Below are 26,020 nucleotides of genomic sequence, written 5' to 3' on the forward strand. Positions count from 1 at the left end.
CAGTGTTTAATGACTGAGTTTGTGATACAACTTGTGTAACTAACCATCACAAGGTGGATAAGAGGAGGGAAAAGAGAAACCAGAGTTCTCCTTTAACTATTCTGGTAGTGTTCTGCAGTAATGACAAAGCAAAATTCATTTGGTAATTCAGCTGCAGTTCTGGGTGGCCAGTCCAATGTTTTTTAAGCCCTGAAAGTATCTGTCTTCTCATTACCAGTGTAATACTTAAAGATCTGTGGGAAGTATTTACAAACTAAAAGCTAAACACCGCTCACAGATTAGGCCTTAGACCTGTTACAGCTGGCCAGCTGCTGCCTATAAAGCAGTATGAGGAGTGATCTGTGATAATGGGATATGCGATAAGCATTTTGCTAATCTCTCCAGCTGTCATTGCCAGTAGATGAATCCTGATGGAGCTGCAGCTTGTTTACACAAACAGTTCCTCATTTGCCATAATGGGGCTGAGTAGAGCCCATTCCAGACTTCGCTGCCTCAGAAAAAACATGAGGAGGTGCAGAGAATCAAACCTGGGTGCAGAGAATCAAACCTGGGTCCTTCCGCACCAAATGCAACAAAACTAATCATTGGGGTTTGGAGGCAGTCTGGGAAATGTGTGTTCAGTTTCTAAACAATTCCATTCGAAAGTGGAGTCTGTTTTCTAAAATTTTCGGCATCAAAGGTATTCCTTCAGTTTGGTGCACAGAGATCTCCCAATTTCTCTTCAACAATAAAAGCCACTTTTTAAAGTGATTATTCCATTTTTATTAATGTATTTGTGCAGAAGCAGATTCTTGCTTATTGTGTGCAATGTGTTGTATGCTAGTGAATAATTATTTTTGCTTTCAGGGTGTTGGCTATTCTGGTCCACAGTGTATGACTGCCAATACAAATCTTCTTTTTTCCAATATAGTGCAATATAGTAATACCTTCACTGTTTTCTTTTTTTCTACAGAGTACCATACTGACTAGAGTGGGCTGGTAACAATGGCTGTGGTATCTATTTCTGTATTCCATATTTTCTTGTGGATCATTTTTTTTTCAATAAAGCACAGAGTTTTCGTGTTGTTTTGCACCTCTTACAAAATGTGCCATCCACAATCTGTATGATGTGTATCTTTTTTTTTGTGTTCATGCCATTCTCTGATCCATCTCTGTCCACCCACTGTCCCCCCTGTTTGGGACACCTCTCATAATCTGAAATATGATGGCAGTTTTTGCACATACTTTAGAAATACCTGTATAGCAATAAATGCAAATGAACTGATGAATCACACATTTCTATACGTGTTTATCTTCAGTTATTTTTAATTCCTCTCATCACTTCATATTTCAGAAACATAAACATATCAGTGACTCTATATGGCTTAAACAGACATACTTGTCAATATCCTTTCAAGTGTAGAAAGCTAGTGTCAATGTCCAGACAACTGGATGAGAGTTTTCTTCGTAAATAAAACATAATGACATGGTTGAAAAGAAGATTGATTACAGTATCCTCACTCAGAGTGACACTTATTAAAGTATTTTCTTGTTATTCACAGAGTAATTTTGGCCATTGCAACAGCATTGATTCAAATTATTAAGTGCTTAATTGACTGATTGAAGAATATCTTTTGGTAGAAAATGTATTTTTTCAGTACTTTTTCAAGACAATGTTTTTCTTTTTTGTTTTCAGACTCATCTTGTGTGCACAGTCCCCCCATATAGACGGATAGACATCAGTGAACCAGTGACAGTGAAGCTGCTTGTTATGTCAAGTGGTAAGACAAGTGAACCTCACACATTCACTTACCTGCCTACTACAAATCCTGTAGTAGCTGCAGCTCTCCAAGCCCCAGGTAAACAGAAAGTGCACTGAGCTTAAGCCATGTGGCCATTTTATGAACAGTCAGTTTAACATTATCAGGCAAGAGAAGTTATTTGCAAGTCAAAAATTTAATGCCATTTTACCTTTCACCTCTAGATGAGAGGTATCACATGTTGAAAGTTTCATTAATTGTGCTCATCATCCTCATATTATACTAAGAACTGCAAGAATTGATTCCTTAAGAGAAACAAGAGAGATTTTTATGCCTCTTGCCCATTGGTGGGAAAAGAAGTCTTGTGAAAGCTGTTTGTAAATTTTAAGAAAGTCTTAATTATTAAAATGTGGATTATTGTTCCAATAATTGGAAATCCAAGAATTAAGAGTCATCTGTTTCAATTCACAATGCTCATAACTTTTCTGCCATTTCATATGGTTAATCATGGTTCGGAACACAAATGCTTACTGAAGATGTGGATAATACTAAGGAAATTTAACTTCTGTTACTTCTGTTACTTTCTTGTACCTTAATTTTTTGTTTCTGTAAGCCTTGTATTTGGTGTAAACAAGACACCATGCATCCATTTTATGGAAAGTTTTTTCAGTTGTTAAATATACACACATTTTCACCCATGAATAACCATAAACTGACTGTTCTCAAAACGTATGTTGGTCTATAAGCATGCTTACTTTAGCATGCACACAATGATACAGATGTGAAACTTATTGCTAGCTTATATTAATTTTGTTTTTAATGGAATTCAGTCACATATGGAGGAAAATAGTTTTTCACTATGTTCATGCAAATTACTTGATTCTGATCAGAGTCAAATGCTATTTTTGCAAAAGTGTAGTTATTATTACAGTTTTTATAACTTAATTGAAGCTAGCACTGGGTGTCACATTTATTTAAGTGAAAAAGTGGCTTCAGTTGCGAATCTTGTGACCCAGTTTACTTATTTTTTTTAAATAATAAACTGAGCCATAAGGTTAATACTGTTGTTGCTTTTGCACTTTTTATTTGAAAGAGAAAGCAAATGCACATGGCTCTTTTGTTTTGTGATATTTATTTATGTATGTATGTGTGTGGCTGTGAAATGAGCAACTGGTGCCTGTGCGTGTATTCTGCATATATAAGTTTGATGTGTGAGTGAGTGTACATGTGCCATTTGCTTTAAATTATGTAATATTACTTGAGCAAAGTTCCCTCTGCTTGGACAGTCTTGAATCACTCACTGAACAATTCATTTTATTGCGTTAAGTTTCACAGAAAAAGCTTTACTGTGTATTGCATAATAAATAAAACAAACAGTTTTCGTCTGAACAGCCTAGTTATTATGCATGTTTGGGAACATTGTTCTTGCTTATAATTTTGATTGGCGTAAGATCCAAATAATTTGCAACATTTCTTGATTTTTATGCTTTGCTTTAAAAACTGATTTCTTTATTAAATGAATTTGGAAAGAAAATTTTCGAAAGCTCTGTACAGTAGAGCTTAAGATTTTCGTAACGTACTAGTTGCTTTCATATGTAGATTGGTCACAATAAATATGATGTTCAGTTACTTACAAAGAATACAGATATTAAAGTAAAATTAAAATTATTTCGGTCCAGTATCACATTGAAGATCTTACGCCAGTCCGTTGAAAGGGTTTCAATATATCTTATCTAACGTGATTTTTCTATGCATTTGCTTGTTCCCCTCACAGCAGAATTTCAGGTCAAAGCAGTTTGGAGAAGGCGCATCTTGTCAGTCGAGCGCCAGGGGGTACGCCCGGGCTGCGCTCGCTAATAATTCAGGTTCTGTCATCACGGTGACTACTATACTACACCTCATTACATTACACTACACTACACTACACTCACCCATTGTGCTCTGTTCTCATTTATTCGGTATTTGGTCGCACACATTGGCATCTTTTGGAATTGTCCTCACTTTTAGCATTGTTCATGGTTGATGTGGTATACCTTGAATAATGTTACTCGTTTCTGGGGCAAAAAAAGGACAAGTCTTATCATATTACGTCTTTTGTATTTGTTAGCATTCGCAACATTTTGTAGAGTTTCTTTGGCTGATATGCTCATTTGTTCATATATTCTGTTATTTAAATAAATTCATTTCGTTATTGAGAATATTTGATATTGATATTTTGAGGAGGGGGGAAGAACTGTTGCTCTTACGTGTGTGTTTGTATGTATGTAGATATTTTTTTTTTTTGATTATCACCTATCATAATCACCACACAAAACCATTTTTATTAAAACAATTAACAATATTTGGTTACCATTTGTGAGCACACTTTGCAATTTTTCACAAGTTTCTACATTTGTAACATTAAATTTTATATTAATGAATACATTGCTACTAACTGATGTTGGAACATTTCATTTGTGTACACACATAAAGGTTTTTCTGTTTGAACTTTGTATCTGCTGATGGTCTTTTAACTTTGTTATAGAAACTATGCGAGATTGATTTATTGGCTTTCTCGTGTGGACATTATCCTGTCTTCAGTGAGGTAGTATGTTACCAGACCATTGTAAAGAATCCATTATAAGCATTAGATATTCCTGAAAATGAAGAGCATTACTTGATCTTCATTTTGCTTTTATCACTCCCAAATTGTCCGCCAGTATGCCTACTCAGAGGACATTGTTACATGACCATTCCCATTGTTTGCCATGTTTTTTCCATAAATAGTTTCTAAAGTAAAATGTTTGAAGAAGTTCCATTTGGGATCCAAGTTGTTATGACTAGGCATACTGGGTAGATCTGTTTTTAGAAGTTATTTAACTGAAGTTTCACACATTTTGCGGCAGTTTCCAAACTTCGTGTAGGGCATGTACTAACCTAAAGTTCCATTTGTCGATGTGTGTTTTTTCCCTTCTTTTTATATTTCTTTATACACTTTCAATAAGATAAAGAATGAAGCATATTAGATAAAAGTTTATTTATGTATAAATATTAATTTGGGAGCACTGAAGTAAAATGTAGTTACAATTTACAAAGTTATGGGAGTAAATGACTGATTAGAGTGGAAAGAAGTACTCCTTTGCAAATAATAACAGCAACAATGATAACAGTAATAATAATAATAATAATAATAATGATGATGATAAAAAGCAGAGCATTTAAATATTCATATGAGAGTAGGAGAAAACTTTCTGTGGATTAAGTATTCAACAGGAAGCTTATAGTAAATAAAATAGAGAAAGAGATACAAAATTCAAATTAATTTTTTGTTATATGTTTTCGATAAATATGTGAGTGTCTGCTTATTTCACAGAACACCAGTGGATGGAAGGCGTTCTGGGTGGTGCGGATATATTATTTGTTTCCAGGTTGCTGGCTGCAGTTCCAGATTCACTAAACATCCATCTGCAGGTCCACAGTGTCTATTGAGTCAAAGCTCTGTGTGTGTGTGTGTGTGTGTGTGTGTGTGTGTGTGTGTGTGTGTGTGTGTGTGCCTGCCTGTCTGTCTGTCTGTCAGAGAGAGAGAGATAGAGAGATAGAGAGAGAGAGAGATAGAGAGAGAGAGAGAGAGAGAGAGAGAGAGAGAGAGAGAGAGAGAGTTTTAAGGACAGAGAGAGAGTGTGTGTTTTAAGTAGAAAGAGAGAGAGCGATATATATATATATATATGTATGTATTCCAATGTTATATCTTTCTTGATACAGATTTTTCGTACAAGTGCTTACTAAACTGAATCACTGTTTTAAAAAAATTCTTTATTAGCTGTGCAGTCAGTATATTGCATTGTGCTTTGGGTGCATCTGTTGGTATTCGTTCTGGGCTTTACATAATTACTATGCTTTTGTTTCCTTTGTTCTGCTTGTTAACAGTGCGATGTGAGTTTACTCAAATTTGCTCTGCATGTCTTGTGGGACATAAAAAAAAGTACAATATTTGTGTGACCTCAGTAATGCTACTGAGATTATCATACAACTTCTGAGGCAGCTCAGCTCCTCTGAAGAGTTCTCCTGAAAAAGAGACATGTTAAGAGAACTCCAATTTCTTTGTTGTCACTGACTAAATTATCCTCTTGGTGCAGCTAGATTGCTGCTTACCTCAGATGCAGTTTCAGTTGGGTCTTAGTGCCCAGAGATGACACTTTCATGCATACATGTTTTCTACTTCTGATGAAGGACATAGTCCAAAAGCTGAATATTTCTAGCATTCTTTTTCATTGTGCCTGTCTATGACTCAACAACACCTTTCCACGTCGTCATAAATTATTCTGTTCTGTTTGTTTGGTTTTGATTAATTTTCATGAAGTAATTAGAATATTTAATTGAGAGTTGTCATATCCTTTTGTAGTTTGCAGACTCAAGTGGATCAGTGTGATGAATGTATGTGTTTCTAAGAAATCAAACATGTACTACTATAAAAGTGCATGTCGTTTCCAGCAGTTTAATTAGGTGATATAAAAATTTTTCTGCATAGACTCTAAAGATAGTAGAAATATGGTATCCTTACGTTCTCGTGAATTTACATGCAGTAGAATCTGTAGCACTTGAATAATAATGGGAAAGTTGTCATTTCAGTATCTACTGGAGAATGAATTCAGTAGGTTATTGTGAGAGTGGCTACAACTTCTTAGTGATTCTGAAAGAAATAGGCATACAGTGAAAATAAATCTGAAGAATATGAGGATGGAAGTTTTGTTACATGACATTTATAATTGGTTTCAGCTTTTGATTTTTCTTTTATTTTTCCAGCTAATATATTGCAATCAGCTCAAATTATTGCACGGTTATTTTCTATTACCTCCCCTTTCTAACAGTATGGTTCATAGTAACATCGTCCCCCAGGGGGGTCACTGCTCTTCGGTGAGTAAGTGCTTGGCTACCATGGGACCTCAGCCATTTGCAACCTTACTTCCTCTTTCTATGCTGCAAACCTACACTGTCTCTTACCTCCTCTGACTTTCCAATGGATGATCCTTTTGGTGCAGACGCTGCCAGGACTTGGTTCACAATTTTGGTCCGTTTTTCTAGTTTCACTCCTGGCACCGTCTTCACCTCCTGTTAATGATTACGTGGTCCCAATTATTGGCCTAAACCTGCCATCTTTTTCAAATTTTATGGAAGTGCGTGTTGTGCAGGGAAGGTCACCCACTGTGGTGTATTCTCCATCTCTGCACACTTCCACCCTGGCACCCTTCCTTCCTGTTGTTGTACATCCAAAACCAAGCATGATAGCCATCTCATTGAGGGGCAGGTAGTCAAGTGCCTGTACAGTGGTAACCCCCTGACTACAAAGAGACTGCACTGTTTGTGCTTGTGCTGCATAACCCTCATGTATGCCATGGAATATGTGTCCATCATGACTGAGGCATGGGGACTCCCAGGAATGGCTTGTTGGGCAGGTAGCCATTGCTGTGACTGGTTGACATCCATGGGGAGAGCCCCTGTTTGGAGTGTATGGCACCACGGCAGATAGTCCACACATGAAATGACAAACTCTTCTCCCACTGGCAGTCACATGGTCTCAGCAGTCTCTTTGCAATGGACAGTCTCGTATGATGCAACTAAGTATCAGCCCAACGCATTCCCTTTCCTGGCCACGTCACGGAAGGAATGCAAGACTGGACAACAAGGAGCAAAATCCTCCTCCTCAATACCTGGTCTGTACCAGGACCGATGAGAGCCTTTCTGGCCACCAAGTTTTTTTTAAATACATTGATGACAAACACAGGGAAGTCGCAGCCATGTCTGAGTCTGAGATGAAGAGCAGTTCCCATCTGATTAAAATGTCATCTCCTGTCCAGTCACAGTTGCTGCTCTCTTGTGAAAAGTTGGGTGACATGTCCATGACTGTCACTCCCCATAAGTGTCTCAATATTGTCCAGGGCATCATCTTTCACCATGATCCTCTTTTGCAACTGATGATGAGTTGCGGGTCAACTTAGAGTGACGGGGTGTGCAGTTCATCCGAGAAGTTCAAGGTGATGGTCTACCAGTGAGACGTGGAACTCTGTGTTCCTCCTCCAATGAGATGCTTCTCGTGTAAGAAGTTAAGACATGTCTTTCCATTGCACCACCACTCCTGACTGCAGGGATTGTGGACATCCTCTGCATGCAAATGTTTCTTGTGCCCCTCCCCTCATCTTTGTAAACTGCGGTGAGTTCCCCCTCTCCTTCCAGAACAGATTGCTCCATTTTTAAGTGTGAGAAGAAAATTCAGGAGTATAAGATGCTGGACAAGCTAACATATCAAGAGGTCAAAAAAAAAGTATGATTGTGTTAATTTCATACAAATGACACAATCTTACACTGCAGCCGCAATGTCGCTGCCCTCTCTGTTGATGGTGCCTTTCTCTGTTGTGCCTCTTAGAGATGCCTGCTGATATCTGCCCCGCAAGTGGTTCGGGCCCCCTGGTGCTTTCTCCACACTCGCTTCAGGAGCATTGACTCGTTACCTGCCGGGGACAGCGGTCCCCATTCCCAGCTGTAGGCATCTCAACCTCTTCTGCCTTCTCTAGCTAGGAAGAGGTCTCCTGGGACTCTTTCTTTCTCAGTTCCTACTGCTCCACAACAAGATGTCAGCTGGTGCCTGAAGGAACCACAGGGTGCTGGCCATTGGACTTTTCGATCTTCCCCTGTCCTTGAAACAATTTCAGCAAAACATTCTCGGTCCTCATCTTTTGAGGAGGAGGAGGAGGACAAGAAGGATTAAAAAAAGTCTTCTACAATGGAGGAAATGCTGGTGGCCACCATGCCACCGAACTCTGAATGTACTCCTGTGCCCAAGGTGGAGATCCCAGTGGCTCCTGAGGCATGAGATCTCCCCAGGCAATGCGCCACAGAACCTATGTCAGTGGATCCCCTGACGTCTCAACCGGGGACAGCACATGACCCTGAGTCATAACCTGCTCCCCATCGGTTGCGACTGTTTGATCCTCCAGTGGAATAGTTACGGATTTTTTCACTACTACTATTGCTATCCAGGAAACATGGCTTCTAGCAACTTGGACCTCTGGCATTCATGGCTACCGAGGTTATTTTAAGAATCATACTGACTAAGAGAGGGTATCGGGTGGAGTTCTTACGTATGTGCTGAACTCTATATACAATGACGTTGTGCCTCTTGATACACCATTGGTGGCTTTGGCTGTTGGGGAATGGGCAAATCAGGATTTTACCATCTGTAATGTTTATTTCCCTTCCAGTGATGTACTGTCTGCATTATTCTCTCACCTTTCCCACCTTTCCTTGTCTTGGATGACTTCAACACCCGTAGCCCTCTGTGGGGTGAGCAGTGATCGCTGGCAATGGTAAAGACATCGAAATTTTACTGGCATATTTCAATCTTTGCCTCTTGAACAGTGGTGCCTCCACACACTTCTGTGTGACGTGGAACTAATTTGGCCATTGATCTCTCCTTTACCTGTCCTGGTCTTCTACCGTCTATCCACTGGAGGGTCCGCGATGACCTGTGTGGTAGTGACTACTTCCTGATCTTCTGTCCCTCTCACAGCTTCGCTCCCCTAAACTCCTGCCTGTGTAATTATGGCTGGGATGTGTTCACCTCTGCTGTCGTCCTTAGCTTCTCATTGCAAGGAAGTATCACTGCGGCTGTTCTGCATACACTGGCATCCATTCTTTTGGAAACCAACCAAACCTTCCCCTCTTCCTTGAGACCCCATCTTTGGAACACAGTACCCTGGTGGATACCAGGGACAGCTGCGGTCATTAGAGATCCGAGGCATGCTCTCCAACACCATAAGCAGTACCCTGCACTGAAGCACCTCATTGCCTTTAAACAGCTTTGTACCCTTGTCCGCTACCTCATAAAACAATAAAAGCAAAAATCCCAGGAATGGTATGTTTCCATCATTGGATGAAGTACCTCTCCATTTCAGATATGGGCAAAGATCAGACAACTCTACAACTTAGAGTCCCCTGCAGGTGTACCAAGTATTTCCTTAGATGGTGCCATTTATACTGGTCCAGATGCTGTCACTGAACATTTTGCTGAGTATTACGCTCATACATCTGTGTCTGAGTATTATCAGCCCACCTTTTGACCCATAAAACAGCAGGTGGAGTGAATGTGCTTACCTTTCACTACCCATCGCCTGGAGCCGTATAACGCTCCATCCAGTGAATGGGAATTCTCCAGTGCCGTAGCCCATTGCCTTGATACAGCCCCAGGGCCAGGCCACACAGCCTTGTCCCCTTTAATTGGATCTGCAATGAAGTTGAGTTTGCATCTCAGTGGCAAGAAAGCACGGTAGTCTCGCTACTGAAACCGGATAACAACCCCTCTCGAGATGGACAGTTATTGCCCAATCAGGATTACTGGTGTTCCAAGTTGCTCGAATGCATAGTGAGCAAGTGACTGTGTTGTCTCCTTGAGTCTTGGGGCCTTTTGGCTGCATCTCAGGGCAGTTTTTGCGAAGGCTGCTCCTCTGCTGATAATTTGGTTTACCTGGAGTCCACCACCCAGACAGCCTTTGCATGTCGTCAGCACCTCATTGCTGTCTTTTTTGACCTACAGAAGGCTTATGACATGACATGGTGTCACCACATCTTTACTACGTTACATGAGTGGGTCTTCCAATTTTTGTCCAGAACTACACCAAACGTTCCAGGTTCAAGTGGACGCTTCACTCAGTACCCCCCTCTCTAAGGGAATAGGGCCCCACAGGGCTCTGTACTGACCATTCACCTCATTCTGGCAGTTGTCAATGACCTAGTGGCGGCTGTGGGGTCATCGGTATCACCCTCCTTATGTGCTGACGATTTTCGCTTTGGTATTACTGCTCTAGTATGGTTGTGCTGAGCGTAGCCTACAGTGTGCCTATGAAAGATGCAGTCATGGGATTTTCCCCATGGCTTTTGGTTGTCCACCGCCATGACTCACGTCATGCACTTCTGCCCCCATAGTACTGCCCCCCCCCCCCCCCCCCACACACACACACACGCAGAGCTTAAGCGAAAGTACTGGTAGTACCTCAATACACTTTGCTGCCTCAGTAGCACAAGCTGTGGGCGCAGATCGCTCTACACGTTTGCAGCTCTACAAAAACTTCATTCAATGGGAATCTTGCATATGGTTCAGCATCACCCCTCATCATTGCAGATACTGGACCCCATTCATCATTGTGGGGTCTGAATTATGACAGAAGCCTTCCAATCTAGCCCTGTGAACGGGCTACTAGTCGAGGCTGGAGTCCCTCCGTTACCTATCAGGTGCCAACAAAGCTGCTGGATTGTGCTGCCTGAGCACCCCAACTACCGTGTTCTTTTCCCTGGAAGGTGGCTCCAACTCCCAAAACAGAGACCCAGAACTGGGTTTACAATTGCTGCATGCCCCAGTGTCTCTGTTTAGAACTGCAACTTCCTCCACTGTCGCCTCTGGTCAGGGATACATTGTATCTGCCCCCCATGGCATGTGCTCCAACCTCGGATGTGTCTCAAAGTCCCCTTTGGTTCAAAAGGGTCTGTTGAGATCACGATTTTTCGCTGCCTCTTCGTGGCTGTCCTTGAGAAGTATCTGGGTTCAGAAGTGGTAGTCACTTATGGCTTAACAGTCAAAGGATGAATAGGCTTTGCATACACACATGCAGCAGTGAACTCCAGCTTCTGCCAGACCACTGCAGTGTCTTCACTGCTCAATTGAAGGCCATTAAATGATCCCTTATCCATGTTTGTTCTTGCACTATCAAGAGTACCCTAATCTATAATGACTCCTCCAGCAGCCTTGGGGCTATAAACCAGTGCTATTCTCCTCGTGCACTGGTTACGGCTGTTGAGAATTGTGTCTCTGACTCTGTGACCTCCATCAAGCTGGGTGGCATGTTGTTTTCGTTTGGACCCCCAGTCATGTTGTGATTTTGCAGGATGCCGATTCTGGAAATGGGGGTCCCAGAACCAGACCTTTGGCTGTTCGTACACCATCGATTGCTGGAAGTCTAGAACGCAGATTGGTCTGCTGTGATCTACACAGATAAACTGAGGACAATTAGGGATACCACGACCACATGACAGTCTTCCCTGCTTGCTTCTTGCAGGGAATCCAACATCCTTTATAGACTCCACATTGGCCACACTTGGCTGACACATTACCACATTCTCAGATGGGATGACCCCCCTCACTGCCAATGCGGAGCCTGCCTGACAGTGACCCACTTACACCTAGAGTACCCTAATTTGGCTGTTTTGTGGTGGCACCTTAAGCTTGTTGACACACTACCTCTGCTGCTAGTGGACAATGCCAACTTGACTGACCTGGTATTATATTTTGCCCATGTAGGCGGTTTCTATTCAGCTGTGTAAGCTAGGTCTGATTGGCCTCATTGACCTCCTGAAGGGTCTCTGGATAGACGAAGTATATGCCATATAGGTGTCACATCTGAGGTCATATAAATATCACAATGTTCTCTTCCATAAAAACCGTGTGTACTTCTTGCAATTTAATTTTTTTCCCTTCCTTTTTCAGTTTAGTTATTACATTTAATCTCATATGCAGTATCCAAAATTCAAAATACGCAAGTAGGTTGCTATTAGCATGAGGGTTTATTTATTGTTACGAATGGAAAAGCGTGGTGGTGACAATTAAGGATTAGCTAGAGTATCGACCTCTGTAGACATATTTTCAGAATTAGGTTTTTGTGGTTCTTAAATTTATTAAATATCATTCCCATGTCCTCTTCTTAGGTAAGATGTGCATTATTGAAATGTCGGAACTTGATACATTTCCCAGCTTTGTCTTCATGAAAGGGGAAAGGAACGACGAGAATTGACCAAGCAATAGTCTGTATTGTAGTTGTAAATTGTCGTAGCTGTGTTGGAAAAGTACTAGAGCTTCAAGTGCTGATAGAAAGCACTGAAGCTGAAATTGTTATAGGAACGGAAAACTGGCTAAAGTCGGAGATAAAATTCTGCCGAAATTTTTAGAGGCACAAACTGTGTTCAGAAAGTATAGATTAAATAAAGTAAGTGGTGGTGTGTTTGTGTCTGTTGGTAGTAGTTTATATTGTAGTGAAGTTGAAATAGATAGTTCCTGCAAATTACTATGGGTAGATGTTATACTCAACAGCCGTACCAAAATAATAATTGGCTCCTTCTACCGACACCCCCCTCCCCCCCCCCCCCTCCCCCCCCCCCCCCCGACCCTCCAAACTCAGATGATGATATAATAGCTGAATGCTTCAAAGGAAACTTGAATCTCATTACAAATAAGTACCCCACTCATACAGTTATAATTGGTGGAGACTTCAATCTACCCTCGATTTGTTGGCAAAAATACATGTTCAAAGCCGGTGGTAGGCAGAAAACGTCTTCGGAAATTGCACTAAATACTTTCCCTGAGAATTACTTTTAACAATTAGGTCATGAGCCCACATGATTTGTAAATGGTTGCGAAAACACACTTGACCTCTGAGCCACAAATAATTCTGACCTAATAGAGAGCGTCATGACGGATACAGGGATTAGTAAACCCAAGGTCATTGTAGAGAGGCTCAAAACCGTATCAACCAAAAGCACTAAAAATAAACACAAAATATATCTATTTAAAACAGCAGATAAAAATTCGCTTGATGCCTTCCTAAGAGTGTGTCTCCATTCCTTCTAAGCTAATTATGTAAGTGTAGACCAAATATGGCTCAAATTCAGAGATACATTATCGACAGCAATAGATAGATTCATACCGCATAGGTTAATAAGAGATGGGACTGATCCACCATGATACACAAAACACGTCAGAACACTGTTGCAGAAGCAATGAAAAATGCATGCCAAATGCAGAACACAAAATTCCCAAGACTGGCTAAGATTCACGGAAGCTCGACATTTAGTGTGGACGTCAATGCGAGATGCTTCTAATAATTTCCACAGTGAATTATTGTCTCAAAATATGGTAGGAAGCCCAAAGAGATTCTGGTCGTATGTAAAGTACACCAGTGGCAAAAAAACAGTCAGCACCGTTATTGCGCGATAGCAATGGAAATGTTACCGATGATGGTGCCACTAAAGCAGAATTACTAAATAGTTTTCCCATATCACTGACCTCAATTTGCAGTAGGATTTTGGAGCGTATACTGCACTCGAACATTATAAATCACCTTGAAGAAAATGACTTATTGATACATAACCAACACTGATTCAGAAATTATTGTTCGTGTGCAACACAGCTAGCTCTTTATTCCCATGAAGTAATGAGTGCTGTCGGTGGGGGATCTCAGATTGAGTCCATAGGCCCTCTACTGTTCCTGATTTATACAAATGATCTGGGCGATAATCTGAGCAGTCCACTTAGATTGTTTGCAGATGACGCTGTAATTTACCATCTAGTAAAATCATCAGACGATCAATTCCAATTACAAAATGATCTAGAGAGAATTTCTGTATGGTGCGAAAAGTGTCAATTAGCACTAAACAAAGAAAAGTGCGCGGTCATCCACATTGGTACTAAAAGAAATCTGATAAATTTTGGGTATATGGTAAATCGCACAAATCTAAGGGCTGTCAATTCAAATAAATACCTAGGAATTAGAATTATGAGCAACTTAAATTGGAAAGACCATGTAGATAATATTGTGGGGAAGGCGAAACAAAGACTGCACTTTGTTGGCAGAACACTTAGAAGATGCGTCAAACCCACTAAAGAGACAGCTTACATTATACTTGTCCGTCCTCTGCTGGAATATTGCTGCTGCGTGGCATGGGATCCTTACCAGGTAGGATCGACGGAGGACATCGAAAAAGTGCAAAGAAAGGCAGCTCATTTCGTGTTATCGTGCAATAGGGGTGAGAGTGACACTGATATGACACGCGAGTTCGGGTGGCAGTCACTGAAACAAAGACGGTTTTCTTTGCGGTGAGATCTATTTACGAAATTTAAATCACCAGCTTTCTCTTCTGAATGCATGAATATTTTGTTGATGCCTACCTACATAGGTAGAAATGATCATCATAATAAAATAAGAGAAATCAGAGCTCGAACAGAAAGATTTAGGTGTTCCTTTTTCTCACACGCCATTCGAGAGTGGAATGGTAGAGAAGTAGTATGAAAACGGTTCGATGAACCCTCTGCCAGGCACTTAAACGTGAATTGCAGAGTAGCCATGTAGATGTAGATGTTGATTGAAATTACCCATGATACGGCTGTGTCAAAAGGTGAAACAAGTGGGAAATGGGAGCAGTTAAATATTCTTGCTGCAGGTGTTATGTTGTATAGAACAAGAAAAAAAACCTTTTCGTTTTCCTTAGTTTTGGTGTAAACATACGAGAATTTAGTGATGAACATGGTCTAAAGTAGATATTTGTTGCAAAAAAAGTAATGCTTTTTTTTCCCATAGAGATGTCAGCCTTTGTTTTTTTCCAGTTATTGTGATAATAAATGAGTAAAAGATTGTGGAGCGGATGGGACAATAGCTAGTTATGCAGTGTGGTCATTCTAACAATTAAAATTTCAAAGAACAATTTACCTTTTGGTTTGACAGCCATGGACATTTCAGTTATTACTTTTTGTTTTGCTGGATGACCAGTGTTAGAAAATAGATACCTATAATTGCTTGAAGAAAGATTAGGGTTTAATGTCCAGTTGCAAGTGAGCTCATTAAGAGACGGGTTATCACTGGACATTTTTCCAGTGAATCAACAAGGATATTGTCTTGGCTGCATTTTCAATGGATTCAATCCATGTATCTGGTTGTGGTTGAATGCAGTGCTGTCGCTAGTCCACAGAGCTTTCTCATATGCTCTGTTTTTCCTGTGAGGTATTGTGTGCTGCATCTAATGAGATGCCTGAAGTGTTGGCTGGCTGACTCACATTTGGTTGACAAACTTCCATAACCATACCATCAGTTGTTTCCAGACCTCAGTTGGATGCCCAGTATGTGCTCTATCTTTGATCGATATTAAATCAAGTTTACATTTAAATAAGTGGAGTTAGATTGTCATTATGAAGGCAGATGAATAATTCACTTTATTCAGCTTTGCTAAGCTTTTTGTAAACACCAATTTCCCCATTTTTTCTCAATGAATGTTTCACTCATTCACTTCTAAACTGTAGAAAACAATGTTTTGACTCTGGATTAAGCTGTGTTGAACTTTCGAGAAACTGAAGAGCTTATTAACTACAGTATATTCATTCAATGAAATAGTGAAACAAAAAAGTCACATGTAATTTTCTTTTTAAAAGAAGTTATACAGACAGAGCTTCAGAAAGCTTTTTATTTTGTTGAAACAGATGATAATTTTCACAGTGAATTTTAAAAATTTTAAACTTTTGCAATTGTTAAAAACACCCATATGTTGTAGAGCTATGAAATGTTAGGAACAATGAATAATTTAAATGTGATACAAATCAGTTAAATTTCACTCGATAAACATCCCAGGATGTTTCTTTAAGACTTCTTCCTTACCTGTAGGTAATTAATGTATGTAAAATCCTTTTCATAGTGCGTGAAAACATCAATGTGGTCTGAGTGAGTGGTTTTGTAGTCAACTTGGCTAGCTGTTGTCTCGACAGGTTTCCCTTCTGTTATATAGTAGTCCATCTTCCCAGTACAAATAATTACGTAGATGCACTTTGTACTTAATGTGTTTCCTAGTAGATTACTTCCAGTCATTGCCAAAACCAGTCCTCACCTATTACATGTAACTGACGAAAATTTTCAACTATGTTATTGTTATCAGTTGGTAACAAAGGTTCCTCCATTTTCAGAAATTATTTCCATTCTTGTCCAAAAATGGATTTGACTGACAAATAGCTATGTTATTGAACTGAGAAACTAATTTTGATTCTTATGTGAACATTGAAACACTTTATTCAAAACTGAAGGACAGTTCAGTGTTTAGTTAATTAATACAAACAAAGCACTTTCATTACTTTCTTTTGAATTTATTGTAGTATTTAATACATCTGTCTTTCTCAAATACATGTGACCTGTATCGAAATCACTTATTAACTGTTATTACCAAATACAGTGTGATTTACTGCGCTGTGTGTGCTCTTTATGCTTCATAACTGTTTTTTCCCACTCCTTCCCCTCCTCATTGTGCATACATTTCTTCAAGATTCAGAATGTGAGAGAGACTCAGTTTCTTTTCAATCCCCTATACTATCTAGTCGTGTGTGTGTGTGTGTGTGTGTGTGTGTGTGTGTGTGTGTGTGAGAGAGAGAGAGAGAGAGAGAGAGAGAGAGAGAGAGAGAGATTTTTGCAAACACTTTTTGTTTCCAGAATGCTATGAAACTAAATGCGACACTTAATACAGTGATTTTGGCTCATTCTCCCTTTTTCTGGCTCATTCCACTTTTGCAAAAAATTATTCACTCATTTTGTGAGTCATAGACAGGAATTATAACAGACACTTACAGCACAGTATTCCAGTATTGTTTTTACTAGTGTGCAACATCTTGTGATACCATAATCGTTTGGAGCATTGTATATGTAATTTGTGTAGAAACTATTAACATGTATTAAACTTTGGTGTTCCTTTGTGCAAGTTGGTTTGATCACCACCATACTGTAGTTGGCATGGTTGTGTTTTCCTAGCCTTTCTACAGCATGACTTGTTGGATTGTTTGGGGTACCTATAGTTTAATATAGAATCTGAACTGTCAGTAAACTGGGCATTTTTCACATATAAAAAGCATTGAGGTGAAAGTCAAATTAACTGTCCAAAAATATATGCTGTGAGAGCAGAGGAGATGTTGAACCTTAACCCTTTTGATATTTAGCTCGATACTTAACAACCAAGACACAGTTTTTTCCACATAATGCTTGATTGTCACTTGTTAAACAGCAGTTTGTGAATTCACCTACCTTTGCAGGAAAGCGGTGGTAGAGACTGGAACACCAGAACTGTTAAATGACATAACAGAGGAAGCACATTAGGAATAATATGTTCACTCTACATTTTTTCCCCCCTGTATGTACTTCTGCTATGCAAATAAAAATTATAGACGTATGTTTGCATATGATTTTAAAATCAGCAGCAATATAATTTCCCACTAAAAGTGGGAAACTGTTTGATTTACTAGTGAAGTGGGATTGTGCATCTTCTAATGTGACTTTAGGGCAAATAAAAAGTAATAGGACACACTGATGTAAAACAGCTTGGATGCATGATGGTTCCATAATTTTTTTATGGATTGAGGCACCATTGTACAGTCACTAATTCAGTAACTTGGATTTAAATATAGCAAAGTAGATACTGCATTTTTGTGACTCAAACATTAAAATTTAGTTTTTTCTCTAACAGTTTTCTGCTGTCAGGAATGAAATTGGGGCCAGTAATGGATACAAAAGTAACAGGAAGCTTGTTTCCTGTTTCATCATTAAATGTTGCACAAATAGTACACATTTTACTTTCACTGAACTGCACTATTGCATGTTTTAAGGGGAGCGAATTGATGTACGAGACATATGTTGTGTTCAGGAGCTCATACAAACCATTGCAGGGGAATCCCACATCTGAGATTTCTGTATCTGTGTTAATATTAATGGGTTTTTAAGTATCACTTTAATATCATGTTGGTTCTGGCCTTATGATGCTACTGGCATAGTATAGTATAGTACTTGTGTGTGTGTGTGTCTGCAGGTATGAGAGTGCACAAAAATCAGAGTGCAGTGTATAGGGGGGGAAAAGTTATGTAAATGACGATATGTGATGGTGTGGGTGACATTGAAACTGATTTGTAAAGATACTGAGTGGATCAGGCACTGTGGATCAGAAGCCATGAGCCAGATAATTTCCAGTAAAGAGATTGTAATGTTTGATTGATTGCCAAAGTCATTAATGAACGTAATTTGATTACTATATTCCTTTTTCTAAAGTGGAGTTTCATACTGAAACAAAGCTGGTTCTGGCTCATAGGCTGTTTCATCGACCCCCACTTTTCTTTCAGGGGATTCCAGCATATCACTGTGTCTACATACTAAGCAGTATGATTCAAATTTGATTTTTTCATGCCAGCAGTTGGAGCAACACATCTGGGATCTTCATGCCTGCCTGTAGCACAGCCAACAGCTCCTCCATGTAAGTGACTTAAATATTTTAGCTTTTCTTTTTATGACTAGTTTAAAGACCATTTAATGCTTCAAAAATTTCTTCTCTTATAATAAGAATAGTCACTATGCAAATGCACCAAAATTTACATCTTCAGATTTGTAGCATTATGGTATGGTAATATATAATATATTGTATGTACCTTGAACTTGACTTACAGTGTGCAATTTATTTGACCCTAAAAGGTTGTGTAAGTTTCAGTACAGTGAACTTCATCCAGTTGATGAATGACTAAAAAAAAAAAGTATGATAAATGTATGTAACAAATGTCCTGGCCAGTAAGTAATTCATTACAAGACACGAGTGTACAACAGGATGATTTTTTGTGGTGCTATATAGCAAGAGTTTGATAGCTCAGTGACTGCCAACCAGAATACCTGTTTTTTAAACCAACTCTGAAAGATAGTTTTTTAAAGCCAATAACAGTTTTCAATCAGAGGTTTATCTTGTAAAGAAAAGCACAAAATGCTCATTTTGAGTGTGATGCATATCATGTCAGGTAGTCATGTTCCTGTTTTCTCTTTATGTTGATGGTACTGACAGTGCCAATTAATTCATGTAATCTGGTGTTACCAGAGGGACTGCTCACTATCTATGTTAGTAAACAGAAAATCAACGATGTAAGGAAAAGATAGATCACTGCTTACTGTAAAGATGACAGCCAGGCACAATTAAGACACCTACACGTTAGCTTTCATCCACAGCCTTCGTCAGAGAAAGAAAGAGAAGCACACACACGTTCATTCACACAGACAAGCACACCACATGTACACATGACTGCTTGCTTGTATGAATCAATCAGTGTGTGTGTGTGTGTGCGTGTGCGCGCGGGTGCGTGCACGCACTTCTTTCTTTTTCTGATGAAGGCTGTGGCTAAAATCTAGTGTGTAAGTGTGCTTTAATTGCATCTGTGTGCAAGTTAATGTGTCATCTTTATGATAAGTAGCAATCTGTCTTTTTCTTACATTGTTGATATTCCAACCTGGAGTTTCAATTGTTTAGTAAACATAATGTCAGTTGAGCTGCTAAGGGATTGAAATTAAACTCAGTGTAGAATGTATAGGCTGTGGTGCATAAATTGGCAATAAAAAACCATGTGATGAATCCCATTTAGTGAGAATTACTTACATTGTGTATAGGAGACACTTTCATTAGTGTACTGTTCATTAACTTGGTGGCACCAGTACTCAAATGAAAGTGTTTGTTTGTTTTTGTTTGTCAGTATTTGCACCACATACAGTATAAACCCGCTTTTACATTCCCAGAATTAACATTTTCCCACTGTTTACAAAGTTTTTTATCATTCCCATCATATTTCCAATGTCCACAAAGTTAATTTGCACCCGATTTTGTGTCAACATATTTATAATTTTCCCGCAATTTACGCATTACGAAAAAATGTTCTTGGAGAAGAAAATGACGCTGGCCATCCAGTAGTGTTTAAAAATATTATGTGGTTAAGTTTTTTGACTCCAGGGCACTCTACTCAGCAGATTTGAACCGGTAAATATGTAAAAGTTGGAACAATTCATGCTATAATTCCTTCCGCTGCCAAGCTCAACTTAGCGTGGTGGCTGATAGGAGTAACTAGGTTTGTTCGAATAAAGATATTGTGACCAATCACAACCATTTCCAAACTGTCTCCACTGTGCAAATGCAGTTTCGTGATTGTTGTGATCACCATTGACACTTCTGTGGAACCAAATTTAGCATGTTTCGGTGTTTGGCCACTTGTAGTGCTAAATGACACCGTCATTCACTTTGCGTTTCTCAAATGTTTTTAGTTTAAACACAGCACCAATTTCATATTTTTTAAATGCTGAGCAAAACTTGTTTCGAGAATTTATTCTTGTTGTTGAGGGCAGTATTTATGTATGTGTTTTTGTGATATTACACCATTTTTTGAAGTCCCTTGAAAAGTGTAGAAATTGGGTTTCACTGTAGTAGCCTATAGTCTGAATCAACCATTTAAAGCATTACATCATGCTCAAGTGTATAAAGGAGGAAGAAAAAAGTTGTCTGCAATTAATTTGAGCATTTGGTCATATGCACTCTGTGTTATACACTGCCTTGGAGGCACAAGCGCTTGTGATTATAGATAAATTAGTGTAGAGCAGCTATTGAGTAACACAAAATAATAATTATAATTATAATTCATACTTAAAATACTTAATAATATTTAGTTGTGGTATTTAACAGGAAGTCATTACTAGCCTAGGCTTAAATGTGAGTACAAATTGTGTAAATCATAGTTGAGACCGTGTTTATTGATGGGTCTCTTAAGATTGATGAGAAGGCTAAGGCAAATCTACATATAAACGTTGTAATTTTGGTGCTGTATCTGCTTATTAGTTGGCAAGCAATCGCATTTGACAGTAAGCGACAAAATATTTGAAAACAGAGTAGGGACAGTGTTCCACAAACTTCACACTTTGTGAAAGTGCACTAACATGTCCTCAGTTATTATTTTACAGCTAGCAAGCTTTTTAAAAAGAAAAGTTTAAGATGAGGTAGAGTTGTTACCATGATATAAGATTTGTGATCTGCCGTTGCATACAGGTCTCATTTTAAATCAATTTTGAACTTCTGGCAGAAGATAGACATAATTTCAGAATAGAAATGTTGTCACTAGTAATAGCAATGTTCTAATCCCAGAAACATTTGATGTTTTTAAACAGGTTCACTAGTTTATACGAATGACATTGTAATAAAGCAGATATGCTGGCGTTAGGTTTTAGTTTCTTCAGAATTAATTTTGAATCTGTTCAGAATGATGTGCTCTGCAAAAGTGGATTTCACTAGTTTCTCGAGCTACACATTTGCCATGCCTGGCGCAGTATTCCTGTGAGAATATGAAAGAGAACCCATTGATTGATTGTACCAGTGTAAACTGTGCTTAAATTAAAGAGTGTATTGTAACTAATATGAATCCAGTACTCTCCTTTATTAACTGAGAACATTTTTATTGTGCTTGTAGATCTGTTGTGTGATAATGATGGATTAAACTGAAATGCGTTTGATTTATTTACAGCTATGGAGTTAAGCCGTGTTTATGGGAAATCTCCAGTCACAGCCTCAACACCCACCATGCGACTGACTGGCCAGCACCTGAAATCAGATTTGCCTAATGTAAAAAATCAGTTCCATCCTTTTGGGTCTTCAAGAGGTGAGTACGGATCAGTCAGAAATAGTTTTAGGTTTATGTATTGAAATCTCGTGTGTAAAACAGCCCCAAACATCTGATTACTTGAAAAGAGTTAATGTGTTAATTATTTGACATTAAGCACATAAGTGAGGAAAAGTGTAGAAATTATGTTTAGCATTTCTTGGAATTACCTAAGTGCTCTCCTTAGAAACACTGGATGAGGACAATCATTGTCTTCTTCCTTTCAAAGATTAGGATGTTTCCTGTTCCACCTGTACTTAAAAATGAAATCAAATATAGCTAATCATATGATGGTTAAAGAATAATGTGGGCCCCACCTTTCAGGGATTTGCAGGACACTTAAAATTATTATACATCTTAAACACTGACAGCAGTGAGAATTCACGATATCTATCATAATATTCTGGATCTGCATGCAGTTGAGCTGCAATGTCACAAGCGACCTCACAGCACTTCATACAGGAACACAGACGGGATTTTTCGTCGTCTTATATGGTGGTGAAATGCTAATATAAAGCCGCCTGTGGATTTCAACCTTTCTTACCATCTTGTGTTTTTGCTGGTATGGAGAAACCCCCAATAATGTGTCAAACAAGAATAATAATTTACAACACATAATAGGTCAAAGATACATAAAAAAATCACATAAACACATACATAAGAAACACGCACCATGTCTGCTCATTTATTGTAGCATACACTCACCTGGCTGGATACCATCATGTATCGACAAAGAAAATGACCTAGAAATGAAAAGCAAAAGTACAAACAGAAATTTTATTAAATAATCATAAACCTACGTGTACTGGTTTTAACCATTACTCACGTGATTTTGAGTCATCATCACTTTATTCCTTGTCTTGTAGAGAACATCGTGTTGTGTGCCATCAGGTGCATTAGAAACACAGTATTTTTTAAATGGGTGATGGACAGCTTTAGTTGGGATACATTTCCGTGATTGTTCCATCCCCTCACACACTCGAGACAAGCTTGCACACTTAACGTATCTTGTAGGCGTCAATTGCCTATCTTCTTTAGTTAGCCATTGGGAGTGCATATTTTTAAGCTTGTCCTTAAATGGTTTGTAAATATCTAATGGCTGTAGAATTGACTTTGTCCCTCATGGAATTACAACCAAGCCTGCCCCACCGTCTACAAATTTTTTCTTTACAGCTATAGTAATATGAACTGCATACGAATCTAATATGAACATGTTTGACAAACCTAGCAAGGTACCAGGATGACATTGCCCTATAAATCTAATCTAGTCTATTATGTCCTCTGTGAACCAGTCAATTTCATTATCACTTACAATAATGTCCTTTGGAAATACCCGGGGGGGTTGGGTAAATCTTCCATGTAAAAATGGCAGTTTATGGCCATGGGCTATAAAAGCAAGTGTGCAGACATGCACTGTTTTTCACTACTCGTGGACATTATTTTAATGTCTTTCTTCCCTTTTGCCTCCACTGTTTAATTTGTTGGCATATTGGAATAAACTGGAGTGTGGTTCACATTAGTCTACTTATCTGACTAAGACGATTACTATTTTCGTTGTGCAGTCGGATTATGAAGTGCAGAAATTCAATGAGTTTTTCCTTGCACTTTTCTGGCAGTTTCTGTGCAACTGAAGTGTGCCTATGAAGAAAAAATCCCCAATGTTCCATGACATGGGCAACCAAACTATGGCTTCTTTGAAATCTTTGATTTTCTGCTGTCAAGCAATGTCATGTGCTTTGACGTGAGTAATTTCTGCACTCATGGGTAAGCACTTTTGTTGCTGCTTCCAAACAAAATTGTTCAGCATGACTTCTAACACACAGTGGCAGCCACATTTTACCCCAGAAAATGTTTTCCTATTGCTGGAACAAACTAAAAGTTCCTGTTGCTGTGTCCATTGCCTCACATTACCCTCGTCAGGCCTGTATCACTTACCTGCAGCGCAATTTGTTGTTGCCTCTGTAAGAGAAATCACTTATCTTTTCACATTCACAGTAGAGTTAACATGTTTCATCATGATATATTACAATCTGGCACCTTATGGAAGTTCAAAAGTAGACTGAAGCAAAGGATGAAATTTGAATGTAACATCCACAGATGTATTTGTGAGCACTGCTCTCTTTTGCTGGAGTTGTCGAAATGTAAAACCGTGCTAGCCAACTTGAGAAAGTTTCTTAGAGACGTCCATTTTTATGGTGTGTATTTTTATAGCCATGAGTATTTGAAAAATTGCTAAATTTAAAGGTGAGCATTATTAAATTTGAATTTTCTCCACGATGAAAAATTATTAACATTCAACTCTCAAAATACTTAACACAGAGGCTGCCATGGCAAAATACATACTTATGGCAGCTTCTAGTGGAATTTTCCGGAAATTACTTATGCTTTGCCCCCGAATCTAAGTGACAGGTGCATTGTCGGACCATGAAAATTGGAAAAAAAAAGATTGACTTCCATTCGGGTAAATAAAGTAGTCTGTATTATTTGAGATTGTAAATTCATGTCTACTTCTTCCTTTGACTGCTAAGACAATTGATTTAAAGGTTACTTACTGTGAAATTCCAGGCATATCAGTAAGAGATAATATAAACGACGCAATTATAATCAACTTTGTACGGATTAACAGAGAATGCGTCAAAGATGGACTGGTGTGGGAACCATTTATAAACCAATATAGAGTCACTGGACTAAAGTTAGAAACCCACATTATAGTTTGCGCATTGAGTAACGACTCACCTGGCTCCTAATGAATATAGACTTGAAGCGAAGTGGCTGTGTGCTTATAATCCTTTTTTCGATTTGTTTGTTCTTATGCACAGGTTTATGGTGTTTGTGACCCACTATTAGTACCATAATGTGAAAGCTACATCAGTTGTACATCTTCTGAGTACGATATTAAAACTCTGTGGCTAAAAGTCGAGAGACGACCCACCGAGAGCACTCACCGGTACACATGTGCCGGCACGATGTGGCTGTTCTGTAAATGTGAGAGGTAGCGAGGAAGTGAGTGAGTTCAAATTAGGCACGACTATACACCTTCAAAAATTGGTGCATTCCCGAAGTGATACGATGCGTTGGGCCTCGTGACTTTTAGGGACGTGTTTGTAAATTGAAAATGTGACTGAACCGATAAGGCCAATAACCTTTCTATGTGACCTAAGAAATGAACTGATTGGGACTTTTGAGCTGTAGGACTTGCATTGCATCTGTAGTGAGAAGGCCAGTGACAGAATGAGCCAGTGGGAGGTAAGAAGACTGAATGAAGTGGCGCAGTGGTCAGCACGCCGGACTCTCATTCGTGGGAATGACAATTTGAAGCCTTGCCCGGTATGGGTCCTTTGAATGGGCCAATTTCCTTCTCCGTCCTTCCCTACTCTAAGCCTTGTGCTCTGCTGCGTGGAATGATCTTGTTGTCAATGGGATGTTAAACTTTAGTCTTCGTTCCTTCCTGAGGCAACAGAACGTGGTTTTTGTTGTTAAATTGCTGCCAAATACCTATCGATTGTGAAAATAAATGCATGTTTCTACTCAAAGTTGTACAGTCAACATTGTCATAGGTCTGCAAACAGTGAAAGAATTGGTATAGTAAGGTGTGACAAGTTGCAATTCGATGCAGCGTGTGGATGAAAGCACATGGGTCTAGTGGATGCTTTGCAAATTGTATGTAGTCCTGTTAGTTCTTGCAATTGTGAATTCACAGAACCCGTGAGCTGTTTTCCTTGTTTGATGATGTTTCGTTTTGGTTAACATTAAAATTAATGTAACTGTATGTCAAAATGCTTCAATACTGTGGCAACAGTTTGGATCTTAAGTCATCCAGGTTATGTGAAACGTTTTGGAAGGTTAACATGATTTATGTTGGCATGGTAATGGTCTGCCCCCCACACAGGGACCATTCCCTTGCAGTTTGAAGAGAATTTGTGGATTTGTTGGACCAGTCAGCTGAAACCTCCCAAGTTTAAGTATCTTGCTGCTGCTGCTGCTGCTGTTATTGTGATACTCTTCAGTCCAAAGATTGGTTTGA

At 39.1% G+C, this 26,020-nt stretch overlaps 1 protein-coding gene across 3 annotated transcripts in view; it reads left to right on the forward strand.

The window, feature by feature from the left end:
* LOC124615459 (nuclear factor of activated T-cells 5-like) overlaps positions 1-26,020 on the forward strand; it is a 403,737-nt gene that overhangs the window by 358,782 nt on the left and 18,935 nt on the right. For 2 of the 3 annotated variants that reach the window (XM_047143361.1, XM_047143363.1), the window contains exons 9-11: positions 1,676-1,838; positions 18,738-18,800; positions 21,862-21,996. In XM_047143361.1, coding sequence (XP_046999317.1) covers positions 1,676-1,838; positions 18,738-18,800; positions 21,862-21,996 — 361 coding nt within the window. The remainder of the gene's footprint in view (positions 1-1,675; positions 1,839-18,737; positions 18,801-21,861; positions 21,997-26,020) is intronic. The other variant, XM_047143362.1, reaches the window with a different exon arrangement.

This window comes from Schistocerca americana, chromosome 5, assembly GCF_021461395.2.
Source record: "Schistocerca americana isolate TAMUIC-IGC-003095 chromosome 5, iqSchAmer2.1, whole genome shotgun sequence".
Lineage (NCBI taxonomy): Eukaryota > Metazoa > Arthropoda > Insecta > Orthoptera > Acrididae > Schistocerca > Schistocerca americana.